At 39.9% G+C, this 19742-nt stretch overlaps 1 protein-coding gene across 1 annotated transcript in view; it reads right to left on the bottom strand.

The window, feature by feature from the left end:
- Positions 1 to 2422: 2422 nt before the first annotated feature.
- Positions 2423 to 19742, bottom strand: part of bcap31 (B cell receptor associated protein 31) — a 29842-nt gene continuing 12522 nt past the window's right edge. The window contains exons 5-8 of the mRNA XM_041799540.1: positions 18825 to 18960; positions 8888 to 9014; positions 8086 to 8186; positions 2423 to 4211 (exon numbers count right to left, since the gene is read on the bottom strand). Coding sequence (XP_041655474.1) covers positions 4185 to 4211; positions 8086 to 8186; positions 8888 to 9014; positions 18825 to 18960 — 391 coding nt within the window. The 3' untranslated portion in view covers positions 2423 to 4184. The remainder of the gene's footprint in view (positions 4212 to 8085; positions 8187 to 8887; positions 9015 to 18824; positions 18961 to 19742) is intronic.

Here is a 19742-nt window from a genome sequence, read left to right as displayed (position 1 = left end):
AAATTTTCAGTTTACATGGAATCTTTGGTGAAATTCATCACCTCAGCCAAGGAGGTTATGTGATCTGGTGGGTTTGTTTGTTTGTTAGCAACATAACTCAAACAGTTATGGACGGATTTTCATGAAATGTCAGAAATGGCATAAGGAAGAACTGATTAGATTTTGGGACTGATCCGGATCACCATCTGGATCCAGTTTTTTAAAGGATTCTGGTCTATTGGGAGATGGGGCTGATGGCAGAGGTCTGCGCTCTCTGAGTGCTTTTCTAGTAATTGGTATGTTTAGGCTTTATAATAAAGTTTTACTTACAAGCAATAATGGCATCCAGTGTTCTAATAATGTTTCACTCATACATTCTGAGAATTTTTTAACGGAATACTTGGAAAAAGATATTTAAGAATTCTCACAGAAATTTCTGGTAAATTCCATCGAAAGTTTAGGGAATTTGTGTGAATTCTGGAAAGGAAATTTTCCAATAAATTCAGAGTTTAAAGTTTAAATTTTGTTTATTCCTGGCCTGAAAAAATTGAATTTCCCTCAGGATTCAATAGGGGCTATCTATCTGAACATGTTGTTGTGGTCCATTATCAAAACTGTTCCCCCATTCCTCTCTCAGTGACTGACTGAAGACCCTGCTCTAAACCTGATCCAGATCAGGATTTTCTGCAGAATCAAGACCTCCAGGAGATTTATGGACATCAGTTTTGGTCTAAAGTACTTCCTGTTTAAAGACGAGGCTGAGCTTTAAAAATGAGCAGGTTCTTCTTCTGGAGAAATTAAAAATGTACTCCAAACAAAAGCTCAGGTCTCAGGAGGATGACTCCTCTTCAGGGACTGGAGGGTGACGTCGCAGAGACTACGTCCATGTTTTATACACTAAGACTAAAACCAGGTGAGCACCAACTTTACCAGAGAAGAAAGAAGATACCTGCACGCTCTGAGGACGCTTCATTGGTGGTTTTATTTCAGCACAGATGAGTCCATACACACTCCACCAGACGACCCACACGGAGAGCGCCCCCTAGAGTTTAACACGACTCAAACATACAAGTCTACCATCTGCAGAGATTTTCTACAAAACATGAGAGTGAAAGAGAAGAAAATATAAAATCATGAGTGGAGTTTGGTCTGAATGCTGAGTCAGCACTGATAATCCAAGTTTATCAAAGTTTCTGCTCTTTCTAATCCGAACTGTTCATCCATCAGTGAATCCTGTTCATGTTCCATACTCATGGTTTTTATCCATCAGTGAATCATGACAGCAGACAGCTTCCTCTAAATATTTATAATCCACTAAATACAAACATGATACCTGCACATTTAGCAATCTTCAGAAACTGAATACGTTTCAAATAAACAAAAAAGCCTACGAGAAGAGGGAGGCTGAATAACTTTTCTTAGCTTATCATGTAAGATGGGAACTTGGAGGATAAAAAAAAGAGACAAAAAAATTAAGAAATGTGAAAATGATCAGGGTAGAGTAAAGCTGTGGAGACACTCCTACATTCAGCTACTCCCCAAAACCTTCACATCCATCCATCTGAGATTTAAAGGTCTAATACGACCAAATTAACTGAGAAAACTTGAGTGGAGGCTGGCTTCACACTGTACCATTCAGAGCCTGATTTATCCAACCAGTGATCAAGGACGGATGATCTGGTTCACTGATTATTCATCCAAATAGTCCTCACCTGTGTGCTGTCAATACCATTATTTCTGTCGACATTTTATTTTGTGTTTTAAAACTCTCAATCAAGTTGGAGCCTCCCAATCTGGAGTCACAAATATCAAGCATGTTTGATTTTGAAGATTCAACACTGGGCGGAGTGACACAGTGCAGCAGCCATGTCTGGAGTGTAGTTCCGGCTTTGCATTTAGCTTTAAAACATTTCCGTCTCGTAATGTTCCATGATTATTTCATAGCGTGGTGAATGTACAGGTCACAACTTGTCCACAAGAGTGTTTTTGAGTTGTTGGATTGTGTATTTGATGAGTTTGATGAGGGAAAGCAAAAATTCTGTCTGCTAACATAGCGTTAGCAGTGCAACTGGTTTAACAGTCCCCTCAGATCTAGAAATAGCTTGCACCGACAACTAAAAGAAACTGAGATATTACTAAGACTATAGGAATTATGGCAATGGGCGAATTTGCCAAAATATTGAAGTATCCCTTAAAGACCATGTCTTTGGTCTACCTCCGTTAGAAAACGAGTATCTGAAAATCCTTGTGTGCAGCCAGCCTCACAAAAAAAAAAACTCTAAAACCAAAATCTTTTCAAAATAAAGGCAACTAATGTGACTGAATCCCTTTAAATGGTTGTGTTGTCCTCCCTCTTTCTGCTGTAGTCTCTACTTTCCTCCTGAATATTCAGGCTAAATCTTTAACCTTCGGTGCATCTGAGAGGGAAAGAAATACCATCAAATGAAAGAAAACAAGTTAAGTTTTACTCCACCAATAAAATGCATGACAGGTAAATGAAAATTGCTTTGCACAGTTGATGTTTAGATTCTGCACAAACAGGCTGCAGGAAAAAGAATGAACTAAACTAGCAGAGACTGAGCAGATAAATATGGAGAAAAACCTACCACTAAAACATGTTTGTTTCTCTGCAGCTGCATGCATCTTTGCACAGTCAGTCTTAAAAAGTGTGCATCTATCAGTGGTTCTCAGCTGGTTCATTCAAGGCTCACTGCCACATCCCTGATGAGAAACCCTAACCAAAGTCTTCAAGGCTCAGTGTTTGTCTTGGTCAGCCTCTGCCAATGAGAGAAAAACAACCAATGAGAGCAGACTGAGCAGTGTCAGATGTGATACACTTTTACAGCTGACAAACAAACAACCTTCATCTCAGACAGGATTCCACCTTCATTTCCTTATTTTTTTGGTTTGCTGCAACTCCAACAAACTCCAGGACAGCCAGCTGAGGATTTGGATAGTCCTCTATGTTTGTTTCCCCTCTGATGTCCCATTTGATCCTGAGAGTTTCTGTCAGATCTCATGTCGGTGGAATCTCTACTGTGCAAACAGCAGATGTCTCACTGTCTAGCTGAACCATGTAGTTTAGGTTATGAGTGAAAAATACCATATCAGGCTGCTGTTTCTCCTTAAGGAAGTGGTGGTGGGTCCTGATGCTGGTCCGGTTGAGAACCCCTGATTTAGAGTAAAGTGAGACTTTCAGACCAAGAGATTCCCAACAAACACCTCATGTTTCACCCTGATCTGCAGGTTTTATCTCGTAAAAATCGCAAGGAATAAAGAAATAGCTTTTAGTTTATGTTTTTTTTAAATGTTCTTGTAGGGAGAATAACTCAGCCTGAAAGTCAAGAAAAGCAAGAGAGCGGTTAAACCCTTAAAACAAAAACATTTAACAGAAGACTGAAACAAAAAGAAACAAGAGAAACTGTGACTAAATCTGGACCTGCTGCTTTTTAACCAAACCGTGTTTTATTTTAACAAACGAGGAAACACACCAGTCACTACATAAAGGCAGACATCCATCCTGCTGCTCTGAGTTTCTTAACATTTGACTGTTTGTGAGGATATCGTCACTGCTGGGCAGAAACTTCTAGTCTCCATGTTACACCAGTTTCATTTCTTTTTCCTCTTTTCATTTCCTGTAAAGTCGTTATCTTGGAGACGAGACGTCTGCTGCCGACAGCGACGATATGTTGGTAAACATGAGCATTTAAGAGCCTGATGCTAACTGTTGCTGAAGTAGAAATAAGAGGGCAAACATGAAATAAATGCTGAGTTTGGAACAAACTCATCAATAGGAATGCTTTAAAGTTCTCAGATCGTCTGATTGGAGTCTTTTTATGTCCAACACTTTCATTACAAGTTTCAAACAGGAGTGCACGACTCTGACAGAAGAGCTTTGGAATGAACTCCTGCAGGAAAAGTTCCGATCTTCAGCTGCAGGAAGCGGGGAATGACGGGATCATTTCGACAAATGTTTCACAGAAAAACAAAAGAAGGTTATAAACAAACTCCCACAGAAGTTTGACATGCGTCTGACATTCTTTTTTCCTACTACAGCTCCGACAGTCTGATGGAAACATGAAATGAACCAATCACAGCCCAGGAGACCAGATGTGACATCACAGCTCTGAGCAGGACGGTGGTGTGGAGCTGCAGAGTTGGAGGACGGTGATGGTGATGAAGATGTGAAGCCGTCGTTGTCTTCCTTAGTCCGATTTCTTGTCGCTGCTCGCCTGCAGACATAGAACAGGGCAGAGATACGGTCAGAGCACCTCCTAAGGGGGCTGATTCTGCTGTTTTCTTTGGTGAAAATGAGGCTCAGAAAAACCACAGCTATCCTCCATCCTCCCAGGATAAACATAAAAATAAAATCAGCAAAAACAGTGTGGAAATGTGTTTGGTAGATGATTTTGTTGTTGTAACATTGCTATCTGGTGACATATCTTCTACCCTTGGAAAGTTTCTTTCTTTCGCTTTGAAATGGAGTCACATTTCAAACAGAAGCCTCAGCAGTGTGTGGAAAACCAAACACAGCCAGAACCAGGGCTGCAAATAAGACAGGGTAAAGAGGAGTGCTCTCTGGGGCCCAGCCAAAAATTGCCATATAAAGTAAAAAAAAAGAGGGTTCAAATGAGTTAAAAATTGGAATAAAATGAGCTAAAAAAGGTTAGAAGTGTCATAAATGGAGTAGTGGCAAAAAGTGTCAAAAGAAGTAGTAGAGGCAAAAGTAGGATACATAAATACAAAATGGGAGGAAAGTGGAGAAAAGCAGTTAAAAAGTGTAAAAAAAAATGGCATGTATGGGTTAAAGAGGCAAGAATTTGGCATAAGAAAGTGGCGAAAATTGGGTTAGAAGTAGCAAGAAGTTAACTGCAAAATTAAGTATTAAAACCAGTAAAAAAAGAGGCAAGAATTAGTTAAAATTGGAAAAAAGCAAAAAGTGGAAAAAAGGTAAAAAGAGGCAAAAAAATCTGCCACAATTGGCATGATAGTATGAAAGAGTTAAAATTGGGCAAAAAAGTGGTGGTGAAAAAGTAGCAAAAAGTTGCATAAATTGCCATATAAAATAGTAAAAGGTGTTTTAAATTTGTTAAAATATTGAATAAAACGGGCTAAAATGAGCAAAAAAAGGGTTATAAGTGTCATAAATAAGTTAAGTCACAGAAAGTGGTAAAAGTATGGTGGTAAAAAAAGATGTTTAAAGAGGCTAAAGTGGGATACATAAATACAAAAATAGGAGGAAAGTGGTGAAAAGCAGTTAAAAAGTGTCAAAAATTGGCATAAATGGGTTAAAGCAGCACTATGGAACTTTCACTTTTTTTGTAGTTTTGTGGCGCTGGTGGACAAAAGTGGTAGTGCTTTACCAGAAGGAACACTCAATTACCCATGAGCACCAGCGTGTACTGCCGTAAAGATCCTGATCTCCCGGTCGCGTGCATTTGTTTTGGAAGCGAATGAAAGAAGACGGGACTTACTTTCAAAACTACTCTTCTGTCATTAGCAGCTGTTTGCAGGATGGATAGTGTAGAGGTAATGTATTTATTTTTGGCTAAATGACGATGTTGAAAATCACTAAGTTCAACTTGGTTTTATTACCGTGACGTCGCCCCTGGCCCCCGTCCTGTTTCAGCAAGATAGTGAATAAACTGATGACGAGATGGCCCTTAGTGATACGAAAAGACACACTACAAACTCAAGAGTACTGTATATAGATGGTAAGCAATCAACATATACTTACAAGTCCAACAATAACAGGGCTAAATCAGCATCGGTTTGACATCCCTCCTCGTCTTTCAGCTCACGCCAGCAAGCGAGCGCCGGGCCAATGTTTATTCTTGTCCGGGCATTTATCTTGTTACTCTCCCGCTTTCTTTTTTTTTTGTCTCCTCTGATAAAACTTTTCTTTTCTTTGGGTTTTTCGCTGCTTCCACCATGATAACAACTCTACGGCCCAATCCCAATGTCCACACTCACACACTCACTGACTTTGAGGCGCGCTCCCACAAAGTCCGTGAGGGCTTAGGGTTGTCCCACTGTCAAATCATAAAGTGCGTGAGGGATCTCTTGCTGACTTTTTGAGCCCTTCATGTACCCTTTCCGTGAGTGGGCATCTCTGCAGACTTAGCGTGAGGGAATTACCCATAGCTCATTGCATTGTGACGTATGGCAGGGATTCATATGGGATGCCTGCCAGTAAACCCTATAAAAGTGAAGTGAAAAGAGCGAAAATGTTAACAAAAAACATGGAAGGTGCAAAAAGGGGTGGACATTATAAAATAAGTATTTTTCCTGTAAGTATATTATATAAAAAAGCCTTCATACACTGAGAAAACAGGTCTTTAGGTGAGGCACGCTTGTTTTTATCTTTGGTTTAAGCTCTACAAGATGCCGACTGTCAACAAAAAAAACAAACAAACAAACAAACAAAGGGCTGTCCCATTCCTGTTTCTACCCTTCAAACTCTTGCAGCCTCACTCACTCAATCACTTTCCAGGTGCAGTCAGTTAAGTCAATGAGGGCTCAGGGCTCAGGGTTTAGGGAGGAGATTGAGATTCAGCCTACGTTTAGCTTTCTTCTTCTTCTTCTTGTTTGCCGGCAGTTTCGACGATACTGGGCGTATTACTGCCTTCCACTGGTCAGACTAGGTGTCACACTCTTGTCTCATATCCTCACATACAGTCCTGTATCGCACAGGACGTTTAGCTTTCGCCTCGACTTCCGTCTTTTCAACAAATCGGGAAGGAGGGGGAAGTGACGTATGCTGTAAAGCAGTCAAAGCAGTAGAAATTTGTAGTTTTTTAGTGTGGAAGGGTTCCTACCATCCACCTCGAAGTTACCTTGTGCCAGTGAAGGCGATACAGACCCCCCCAGACCATGACAGAGGTGTCATTCATCCTGTTGTCAGGTGATGTACCATCACAATGACTCTCGAAATATTATATTAGGGTGGAAAAACTACATAGTGCTGCATTAAATAGCTAAAAGTTACAAAAACTGCCATATTAAGTATTTTAACGAGTTAAAAAGAGACAAAAATGGTTTAAAAGTGGACAAAATAGGCGGGAGCAGTGGTGAAAATGAGTTAATAAGTGTTAAAATAAATAAATCATAAGCATAAATAAATAATTTTAACATCTGAACCCAATAATGGTTCGACGCTCTGTTCAGCTTTATAATGAGGGATTTGTTAGCGAGGGTACTAACACCAATGCTACTGATGCTACACATGTTTTAATATCATCATCACCATCATCATTAGGGAGGGCCCATTCTCTGGGTTTTCAGGGGTCCAGCTGATTCTTTGGGCGGGCCTGGCGATAAAAGCCTGGCCCCTCCTCCTCATGCTGGTCACATGCTGCTGTGGGTTGGAGGTAAACAGCATAAAAACTTTTGGATTTCTCTATGTGGAAATCACTTCCTGTCCTCGATCTGGAGAAACCATTGAAGTGTTTATTAACTTCCTGTTTGGCATTGTTAGCTAAAGCCACAGGTTAAATATCTGGACTTTAATGGTGATGAATATGAAGTCGCCTGCTTCCTGTGTGTGAAACTCTGCACTCCTGACATGTAAATAACTGAGGCACCGTGTGTGTGTTTCTACATGTGTTACATAACTGTGTGTGCCACTGTTTGCTCTGTCAGGCTGATTTAAGGTACACCAGCTGCTCTCACACTGATCACACACTCTCCACGCTCTAAATATAACACAACCCTAACACATACACACAACCACACACACACACACACACACACACTCCAGAGTGGTGGGATGTTGGTGTGATGACTATTTATGCATGGACTAGACGGATTTTTCTGTAAACTGAGCATGTAGATTAAAAATGACTCAAAAAAGACCAAACAGGACAGAGCATTCAGTCTTTATCGGACTCAATAAGTCAAATTTTCAAACATTTTTCTGCACAGCTTTGCATTTCTGCAGATGTCTGATATAGCAGATATTAGTAGCGTGACAGTAGTAGTATTCATGCTGAACAGTGATGATGCACAGTCACACCACGAAGACCACAAATCATTAAAAAAGCTGAGTTTTTAACAGATATAAACTTTATTCTGCAGTGAGTCAGTGAAAGTGTGCAGATGAGTTACCAGAAGTTTGCTGTGCTCGTCCAGAAGTCTGTCGTACTCCACCGTCAGATTCTCCGCCTGTTTCTTCATCGCACGGACGTCGCTGTCAGACTTCTGCAGAGCTGCAAGAAGAAGAAAAAAAAAAAAAAAAACAGTCAGAACACAGATCTTGTTCTTGGCGAGAGGGCAGCTCTGTCTGACTGGTGTGATTATTATTGATTACATAACTAAGAGAACTAATCGAAAATATATCAGCTCTGTGGAGCCACTTTCACACATGAAACCCTGGTAAAGTATGCAGAAAAATTCCCAGACTTGCTTGTTCAAACTTTGCCCTCACAGCAGGAATTTTCCTGCAGTTTTCCTGTCAGTCGATGGGTTTTTTCATGGTGCATTTCCACAACAGTGACATAAATTGCTTTGCCGTCTTTGCATCTAGCCACATTCACACTGATGCTTTTACAGATTTAAATTGCGTGGCCTTGGCCATCAGTTCTTGGTGTTATTCAGCTTTGTGGAAAGTGAGAGAGCGCAGGATAGTGGCACATATACAGAGCGCATCCATGGCTCTTCTCATCCTGCTTTTACCTCTATAATGCCTTAACCACTACCTCTGAACATGGCACAGAACAGTATCAACTCTGATACACGTGAAGGTGAAAGGTCACGGGCCTAAATATCACAGCACCAACCTGGGCTAAAGGGAGGTTAGGGAAGGGGAGGCTTACAGGGAAATTTCATGCAGCTCACTCCAGGTTATGTAGGGAATTTTAGAGTTCTGTGCCGGTTAAATACGTCTTAATGGAGTCATCCTGCTCCTCACCTTTCTTGGTGGTGTCCAGCTCCTCCTTCAGGGTCTTCACCTCCTCCTTCAGGTTCTTGTTCTCCTCCTGAAGTCCTGCTCCTTTCTTCCCGCCCTCGGGGATCTCCAGACCGGCCTCACGCAGTTTCTGAGGAAAAAGACACACAAAAAAAGGTGTTAATGCGCCACACTCTTCATATTCAGAGTCTATTTATGTTTGGGGGAAAAACAAAGTATGGGGAAAAAGGAGACTAAGACAACAGAGTCGTAGTTATTACTAGAAAAACATTAATCCCTGTGCTGTAATAAGTCGTATGTTTGTGTTTTCATGTTGTCATCAGTTCCTGGTTTTCACGATGAATCACTGAGGGAGCGACAGGTGTTCATACCAAACGCCTCCTCAACTCTCACACTGACAGCTGCTCTGTCACTATTTTACACTACAGCAACACATGCTGCTCTCTGATTGGCTGACACCAACTGACTGTTTCACACTGTATATGGACAACAAACACACACAAGAGAGCCTGAGTGAAAACTACAGACTAGGGACGCTCCATCAAGACTAAAATCATTACCAGGATGTGAGATCACGATTATTCAACACAATTTCTCACTGATTTTACACACATGCATTTATCAGACTTTAATACTCTTTGGAAAAAAGCAATTAATGAATATAAATGAGTAAAAAAAGATCAATATATAAAAATCGTGATTTAACATAAAAATATCTGCGGAGACTTTTGGGACCAACCAGATAAAAGTTCTGGAAGGTGGTCATTAGGGCTGAATGATTTGCAAAAATAATCTCATTGTGATATTTTCCCCAAATATTGCAATTTAATATGTGATTATTCTTGGGTTAATCTTATGAATTTTTTGACAAATTCAAGCAATAAATAATTCCATAAATAAGACCATGTGCATTGAAATGAATGAAATTATTTACGAAGCAATGAATCCATAGTAGCATGAATGTGAATCTGAGGGTGCGATTAAGAAAAACGTAAATAAAACAATAAGGAGGATTTTTGTGAACCATTATAAAAAATTGACACGACTGCATAATGTGCATAACAATGATTTATTAAACTGTTATTTGACACATTTCAAGTTAAATAAATATTGCGATTTGTAAATTGCAGCAGGCCATACTGCAATTTAATCTAATTTGAGATTAATTGCAGAGTCCTAGTGTGCATCCTGTACATCAGCAAGTCCACCTCTGAATGGACTAAAAACTAAATCAAGGTTCTGGAGTGGTCTAGTCAAAGTCTGGACTTAGATCTGACTGAGATGCTAAGAAGAGTGGGACAACATTCCTCCACAATGATGTGAAAGACTGACAGTCATCACAAACTCTCCCCATGAAGGGTGTTAAAATGCAGCGTATCCATCTGTGGTCCCTTTTAAAGGCTAAATGATAGAAAAGTAGCAGTGAAGATAAGGACTAGTATCATTAAGGAGAATCAAAGAGGATCTCTTAATCAACAAATGATAAGGGGCTTAAATGGCTACAATTGGAGACCTCATCTTGCGGACCTGCCTCATTACACGCTCTGCTTTGTGTTGTTATCACATACACAGTGAATAAAGTGGTAAAGCATACCTTGAAGATATGGGCACAATTCAGACGAATTTCTTCACTTCACGATTTATCGATAAATGCCCCTATAGCAAGGAACAAAATGTTTAAGCCCTCTATTATAGATGGATCTCTCAGTACCTGGAGCAGTAATGGTTTGGCCAGGTTGAAGGACTTGTATCTTGACCGAAATTTTGCCTCATCTGAGCAGCTTAGGTTAAAATATAAAATTCCTAACTCCCATTTCTTTAAGTATCTTCAAATCCGTAGTTTCTTATCTTCACATTCAAGTCATTTTCCATCTCTGCCACCCACCTCTCTTCTGGAATCTGTTTTGGAACTTAGATCCTGCTCAAAAGGGTTTATTGGCAAAATCTATACTCTTCTCATTTCCTATAATCAAGAACCCCTAGTCCAATTGAAGAGACAATAAGAAGAAGAATTAAATGCACATTTCCCTGAAGACGTGTGGCGGTCAGTAATAGAAAGAATACAATCATCTTCAACTTGTCTAAAACATAAAATTATACAATTTAAGGTTGTTCAAAGACTGCACTGGTCTAAGGTGAGGCTGGCAAAATTTACATCAGATATTAACCCTAACTGTGATCGCTGTGGAACAACACCAGCCACCTTATCACACATGTTTTTGCTCTGTTCAAAATTGAGAGATTTTTGGCTAAATATTTTCACATTTTTTTCTGCTATTGTAGGATTTTCCATAGAACTTCTTGCTATAATAGCAATATTTGAAACAGTGCCGCAAGCCCTCAAAATCAATTCACATAATAAAAAAATGATAGCATTTTCTACACTCCTGGCAAGGAGAATCATACTACTAAAATGGAAAGATAGATTTCCTCCAACCTTCAACACTTGGATCAGAGACCTCATGTACCATCTGACCTTAGAGAAAATTAGGTACACTACAAGAGGATGTGCTGATAACTTTCATAGGATCTGGCAACCAGTTCTTAACCAGGTGGAAAAGATGAACCCTTTAGATGTTTAAAATGTATTAATGTATAGGACGCCCCCCCACCCCCCCGTTTTGTTTTGTTTTTTTAAATATTTAAAATTATTATTATTATTGTTGTTGTTGTTGATGGTTTTGGCTCATTTGCATTTTTTTTTCTTTTTTTAATGAATGAATGAATTTTTCTTACCGTTTAGTTTGATATCAAGCTGGTGATATGGTGTAATAGGGAAAGTGGGATCAGAGTTCATGGTTATGTTCTGTACAAAAAAACGTATCCATTTGTATGACAGATTGTATGTCGCTTAAGTTTGTGAAACTAATAAAGATAGTTTGATAAAAAAAAAAAAAAGAGGATCTTTTTATCAATTAAGGATGCGCATTTTAGAGGGAAACCACTCTTTGAAAGTCTCTGACACTTATTCATAGAAAACAGCAGAAAATCCATCCTGGCTGAAAAGATTTGATCTTTATCTAAACATTCCTTACAACTATATAACAAGAATAAAACATAAAAGTCCTTCTAATAAACTTAAAAGGTCCAGGAAGCTTTTTTGGACAAAACATTGAGCTGGAAATTAAAAGTCAGTGCCTTTCAGGGTGTTAGGGGCATGGCCTTTTGGTCCCTAAATTACAGCGCCATCATCTGGCCAGTCGGTTCAAATGTCTTAGAAAGGCAATTCATGAGATTTCTGGTCATACTCTGAAGTTTTTTGTTTTTAGCACATTTAGTCTCATGGGAATTAAGCATTTTTGGCAGAAGGAAAAATAATCCAACTAACAGACGGTTTGGGGCTGAAAGTGTCATCATAAATTACTAGAGAGCAGAACTGAAGCCCAGTACTTGTGCATGCATCTAGTTAGTTTTCTATATTAAATAAACCAGATAGAAGTAAATATTTTCCAGATATTAAATGCAGTAATGGATGAGACCGAGGCTGTGATGGTTTCTCAGTGTGACGGAGAGAGACAGCTGTGATCCTCAGACCTTTAGCAGGAGGCTCTCACTCATAAAATCAGGTTTTATGGCTCTGAGATCTGAATCCAGCAGCACGAGTTTGGCTCAGGGTACAGAGGCCAAGAGGAGCCACGTTCAGAGCCATCGACACTGAAAACTGAAGAGGTTAACGCCTCGCTGACGGCTTTAAAAGGAATAAATCAAAATAAAAATACTAAGGGAACAGGTTTTATACCTGAGGAAGTGAAAAAGTAATCAGGTCTCCTAAGCTGTTTAACATTTCTAGAATCTGAATAAAAAAATCTCAAACAGCAGCTGGGGAGGAGTAGGGATGCAGGATTTTATCTGCATGATGTCAGAGTTGGCAGAGAAGCTTAAATAGTTTCTGATCATGGGAGCTGTTGACATTTCTGCTAATATTTACGGCCCATTTATCAGATGTTTGCAGAAATTTTCACATCTGATTATACTGATAATTAACTAAAGCTAATATCTAACAACGGTGATATGAATCTCTACCTTTAACTAGGGATGCACAATATTGCATTTTTGCTGATATCTGATATGCCAATATTTCCAAACTCATTTTAGCAGATACTGATAGAGTAACACCTGTTTTATTGTAAAGAAAACCCGGTGTCTCTGGAGTAAAGAGAGGCTGAGTAGAGCGAAGAGTGTGGAAGTTGACAGGTTGGTAGTTTTATGCTTGGGGTTTCATGTAAAATCAGGATTAATCTTATTCATATGCATATGCATGCATACACACACGTTCACACACACTGATGAAGGCTCATATGTTAGATGGCCATCAGTATTAATCTTACTCATATGCATGCATACACACTGACACAGCAGCAGTGGGAGCGGACATGTGACTGCAGGAGCTGAGGATCAAAACCTTGACCTAGTGAGTAACACTGCCTCACTTGTGCCCAACTTCATTTGGGGGGGGGGGTTGGACCTCCTTTGCTGGCCTCTTCTGCCACAGGCAACTGCTCCACATGTCTGTATAAGATTTCTATGAATCACTCTACTTGGAAACCACCCTTGCCCTTCTTCTTGACCCCCCAGTGTTCTAAGAGACGCCTGATAAATTTATACCCTGAGGAGGGAAATTAACCGCAGAGTGGTCGTTCTACTTATGATACTGAGAAGATGTTTATTCAGAGAAGCCACAATAAGAAGGAGGGATAAATAAAAGTGAAGAGGTTGAAAATTATGCTGACATCATCTTCTTCTTCTTTCTTTTGCACTTAAATCTTGAAAATAAAAATATGGTTTAGCTCACATCGAATTATCACAAATGTTCTATTCCAGTGTAACTCAACCCTGCTCAACCAAAGAGCCAAATTGTTGAAAAATACCTTTGCAAGAGCCACAACCTAAGTGGTAAAAAGTGGCAAAAACAGCTTGAAGTAGCAATAAAAACAAGATAAAGGTGGCAAAAATGAATAAAAAAAGCAGCAAAAATGTGTGAAAATAAGGAGAAAAGGTGGAAAAAATGGTCAGAAAGTGGCAAAAATGGGTGAGAAGTGATAAAAAATGAGTTACAGGTGGCAAAAAATGGCCCAAAAGTGGCAAAAACATGGCAAAAAAAGAGTGAATAGTAACTAAAATGGGCAAAAAGCAGTCAAGGTTGGCAAAAAATTGGAAACAAGTGGTAATCAATGGCAAAAAGTAGATTAAATAGGCAAAATATTGCCAAAAAAATGGTGAAAAAGGGCAAAAATGGGCAAAAAAGTGACAAAAAGAAGAGGCAAAAATTTGGGAAAAAGGAAACAAGTGATAATTAATGGCAATAGGTAGCTTATTTGGACAAAAAGTGGCAAAAAAAGGTTAATAAAAGTTGCAAAAATGGGGAAAAAGTGCCAAAAAGATGTTGCAAAAATAGGCCAAAAATAGGAAAATAAGGTGTATTTAATGGCAAAAGGTAGTTTAAATGGGCAAAACGTTGGAAAAAAATTGTGAAAAATGGCAAAAATGGGGTGGAAGTGGAATAAATTGGGAAAAGGTGGCAAAAAAAGTTGCAAAATGGCCAAAAAATAGAATAAAAAGGGGTGTTTAATGGCAAAAGATAGTGGCAAAGTGGCAAAAATGGTGACAATGGCAAAAAGTTTTCCCTTTTTAAGGTTTTTGGGGTTATAACATTTAATACATTGAGTATCACTGTTCTATTCAATGCAGTGTGATTCCCTGATGTGTGCAGCAGTTAAAACCATAAACCTGGTTGTTTAGAGCTCTTTTAGGCTTTAATCGGCATAAGTAAATAAAGATCATATAAGCCGCTTACATTAAGAGGATGACATATAGGGCAGCTATTTAAAAGGTGGACTGACAGCTCCCGGTGTCCTTAAAATCCCTTTTTGAAAACTTATCATTAAAGTTAATAATTAAGCCTTTGATTGAGGGCTCTGAGTGTCAACAGCTGCCAGCAAAGTCAAGCAAAGTTCACATAAATTACAGTAAAATCTCCTCATTTACAGGTGAATCTGTGAGCATTAACATCAACAGAGGAAGAAGATAATAGAGTGATTAAAAAAAAACGATCAAACCTGATGAAGTGAGGATGATTCATGTGGTTCAGGATTGTTTTAATGTCTTTATCTGTCTGCAGTCTGGCTCTGTTTAATATAACTGATGAGTAATAGATGGATGGGTTATTGATCTGTTTGTCTGCACAGATGTCTGGATCATTTACTGAACTGATATCATGTTTGTAAACATTTATGATTTAATCAATAACAATAAAGTGTGAATTTTGAAGCAGAACTGTGTTATCTGCCCTCACAGCAGCATCACATAACACATCTGACAACATGTGAACAACATGAACGAGCCCACACAGCAAAGTCACCTTGAGTTACAGTAAAATTACACCATCGGGTCAGAAATAGAGACGACTGTCAGAGTCACGTGTGTTTCCTTTTCCCCCGCAGCTACACACACACCTGACCTCCAGACAGATTCATATCTCACACACACATGAAGTGACATAAGACTCCAGGAGTTTACATAACAAGAGATTTTAACTTAAACATGGCATGAAATCGCTTCAGTTAGCTTTTGATGCTTAATCATCCACAGAAAAGTCATTTAAGGAGAAAAGGGTAAATCTATCTGAGGGGGAAATTTAGTTTTTCCACTGTGTGCATGCTTGTGTAATCCTGCAGCATGTTTGAAAATAAAAACAAACACAATCTTATGGGCATGCACTGATGGAGAGATGCTAGAGCGAGGAGCTGCACATGTAGTTCAGGGTTTGTCGACATGCTAGAGGGCTCAAGGGCCAGAGCAGAGTGGTACAGTTACATGGTTTTCATTGGAATTACTAATTTCGCCAACTTGTATTAAAAGAAACATGACAAAGATTTTCATGTGATTACAACCATCTTTTTCAACTTTAACATGGAAGCTTTATCCTGTCTTCATCAGCTGAGCACTGATGTGCAGCCAATGGAGGAGGCAGGAGAGTCTACAGGCTGAAGCTTACAAGTTGAAACTTCACGAAAGATAAAGTTTAAATCATTCCCAAGAAGCAGATAAATGTAAAAAAAAAAAAAAAAAAAAAAAAAGGGAAATGGAATTATTCTGTAATGGCTCTTCTTTTTCCAGCTGCACTCATGAGCAGGAAGTGCTGCACTTTATGAGAAAATCCATGAGGAATTACAGGCTTTAGGAGCTGAATTTGTCCCTGTAAAGTTATTTATTCTTTATTCAGATATCTACGTTATAACAAGACCAGGTCAGAAAAGAATTTTTGTGTTTATATGAGCTGTGAAATTTCACTACGGCACTACGATGGTGATGACAGTGATTATCATGATGATGGATGAATAAGGTAGGTGGAATCATTTCGAAAAACTAATAGCAAGGCTTTATTTAACAAACCTGTATGTATAGTCCTAAAATGAGAATAATATTTCCCCTTTTAACATTTATCTGTTTGCAATCGCAGGTAGCTACACCAGACGGCGCTCTTCAGAGTGCTGCGACATTCGGCATGACAGCTGACTGCAGTTGAAGTGCTGATGTGTGTGTTCAGAAAGGGTTGTTTTGCCCGTCTACACAGAGATGGAGATGGGGCAATCCGAAAACTTTTAACTCTGGAGATGGTTTCTTGTTCTGTTTTCAGACACCTGAAATGACGTTTTGGTGCAAACAAATACAGGCAAAACACAACAAAAGCTTTGCGTTTCCTACTGAACGTGTTGTTGCGTAACAGAGCCTTATTAATATCACTGCAGAGCGTCGTCTCTGCTCTGTTTGCATTCTTTTTTATTTACTTTACTTTGAGCTGTCTGTAGCCGCAACGAGCAATTCACACAAAGGTGTAACAGAGCCGTGCACGCCCAAGCCTACACACACACCCGGGCGTCCCATAATCAGATAGCAGCCGCTGCCCGAGCTGCTGCTTTCACTAAAAATCGAAACTCTGGATTTCTCGGTTCAAAACATTGCATTTTCTAAATGAAATATGGGGAAAATAACATGAACATTCATTTTCATTAATTAGATCCTATAGACTTTTTCCCCCCATGTTTCCGAGTTGGAAGTCCGACATTAAGCAGTATTTATGTAGGAGGTCGGAAACTTCAGAGTACCAAGCTCACTTGAACACCTCATGGAACCTGTCAGACGCTGCTGTGAGCAGAGATGTGTCTGCTCTCTCCTCTCCTGCACAGAGTGTGATCAGCTCTCTAACCTCACAGTCTCTCCAGTAAATCCACATTATTCTTTCTTTTATCCCGCTGTTGTTTTCCAAGATGAAACGCTGCTCGATTAAACTGCGCTGGTTTTTAAATCTCCCATTTATGGAGACAGCAGCGCACACTCACCGTTGTGGAATGCCGTGATGTCCTTTCACACTCGTTGCGGAAAAGTCTTTTACACCTCTGATACTATCTCTCAATCCAGATCAGAGGTGAGGCGAGATCGATCCCCTATTGAGGAACGGTCGCTTCCATACAGAACGGCGTTGCGGAACGAAGGCTAACAGACACGGAAAAGAGAGGCAGTGTGAAAGTAGCTAGAACTTTCCCACAGCACGTCGCCAGACATAAATATGAGAAGCTCTGCGGTAGCTAAGCGGTTAGCGTGTAGTAGGAACAGCACGGTGTGACAGTTTAATAGTCAATGGAAATGAAGATGTGTGTAGGCTGTTGAGGGTTGAACTCAAGTAGAACTACTCAACTGAAGTGAAAAGAGGCCACATATCAAAGCAGGAAATTAATCTGCAAAGAGGAGCGAAGGCTGGTGGTGCTAGCTGCTAATGTTAGCTACGCTGTAGAGAGTAAGTCAGTCTCAATTCACACCTGCTGACACAATGACCCTGTGAAGAATTTGGCTGTTTTCTAAGGATTTTCTCCTCAAAAATTTTAATGAGCATTTAGCCGAACAGGGAAATAGATGCTTCGGGACATCCTTAGTTTGTATGTAATTTTTTAAAGGTATCAAAGCAGACAAGGATGCTCTCAGCAGCAGTGTCTCTGTAGATCAGAATGACGCATGAGAGGAACAAAGTTCTCTGACTTTCACCTGGGTCAAAGGTTAAGACCTTTACTCCTCTGTTGTTACTGTGGTTATCTCTTGTCCATCATCAGACATCCCTGTCCTGCAGCTGCATGATAATCTAAAGTATGTAACCTGTGTTCATTAGATTCAGAGCAGGGCTGAATCTAGGCGTTTTGGTTTGGGGGCCTGGCCGTGATTTGTGCAGGGAGAGAAGGGGGTTAACGTAGACACAGGAATTGAATAATCACATGTTATTCTGATACTTGTGATTTAAATTTACTTTTGATAACTTCAACAATGTACAAGTTCTAACTGGCAGTGTTTAGTGGCTTATAAAGTAGAAAAATGACTAATTTATCAAAGAAATTACTAAAAACACCTGACACTCTCCCCCTTTTGTTGACAATAATAACTTCCCGTTTCCCTCTCTGTGATTAAGCTGCCGTCTGATCTGACGTTTCACACAAACATGCAGCAGAGTTCAAGACCAGCAGAACTTCCCAACTTTGACAACCATTTCACAATCAAAGAATTTGCTTTACTGACAAACTTCCTCTGATACACAACACCACAATCGAGCCTCTGTCGGTGTGCACTGTGAGTGTGGGTTTGTGCGTATGACTGTCACATGCAGATGAAGCAATCTCTCCTTTTAGCAGCGGACGACTTGCTGATCTCTTCACCCCGGACAAACCCAGGTCAGATTACCGCAAAGGCCAAGAGTGAGTGAGTGTGAGTGCACACTGAATGAGACATGCTGTGTTACCCTGTGAATACTTCAGTGTTTGTCAGAGCAGCTGCAGATCAGTGCTGCCCCCCGCAGATGATCCGACCAAACAGCAGCCTCTCAGATCTTAAAAACTAATCGGTTTGTTTGTCTCCAGATTAAGTCACTTATCTGTCAGTGTACGTGTGTCTGTCTCACCTCCTGCAGCAGCTCGTTTTCGTCCATGTACTTCTTGGCGGCGTTGCTGGCGCCCTCAGCCTGCTTCTTGAAGGCCTCGTTAGAAGCCATGAGTGTGGCCTGCTGGGAGAGCAGCGTGGCCAGACGACGCAGCAACCTGAACAAACAAACACAAAATAATAACAACATGTGGTCAGTGATGGTAGGAAAACAGAGCTGCAGAACCAGTTTATTCTTAGCAACATGGTGGTTTGATTGGTTAATTCCAGATAGAGTTCATCTTGGCTTTCTTTGGGTTTTCTTAACATTGATGTGATATGTACGGTGCTGTGAAACAGTATTTGCCCCTTGCTGAATTCTCTATTCCTATGTAAGCTGTAAATATGCCTATATTGACCTAAGATATCAGCCAAAATTGGCTGTTAATATCAGCCTGTATCAGCTGTAAATATCTGCCAATATTAGCTGTAAACATGTCCTATATCAGTGTAGATATCGGTCTTTATTTACTCTAAAAATCTGCATATATTGGCTGTGAATATGGACTAAATGGGCTGTAAATACCAGCCTATAAATACCTGACCGGAAATATCGACCTAAAACAGCTGTACATATTACCCTATGCTGGCTGTTGATATCTGCTGATATCGAGTGTAAATATCTTTTATCGACTGTAGTTATTGGCCTATATGAGGTTGTAAATATCATCGGATATTGGCTGTAAATATGGTCCTATTTTGGATGAAATATTGGCCTATAAGAGGTCTAACTGTCGGCCAATTTGCGCTGCAGATACTGGCTTTTATGGCTGTAAACATCAGCCTATATGAGCTCCTAATGTGGCACCATTCCCACATGCTGCCTACCAGTGGTTTCCAGATGGCTGTGTGAAACAAATCCCTCTGATGTGTCAGCTTAGATTGACGAAGCTCTAAATTA

This window comes from Cheilinus undulatus, linkage group 11 (assembly GCF_018320785.1).
Source record: "Cheilinus undulatus linkage group 11, ASM1832078v1, whole genome shotgun sequence".
Taxonomy (NCBI): domain Eukaryota; kingdom Metazoa; phylum Chordata; class Actinopteri; order Labriformes; family Labridae; genus Cheilinus; species Cheilinus undulatus.
The sequence above is the reverse complement of the archived record's forward strand: the minus strand, read 5'-3'. Positions and strand labels throughout refer to the sequence as shown.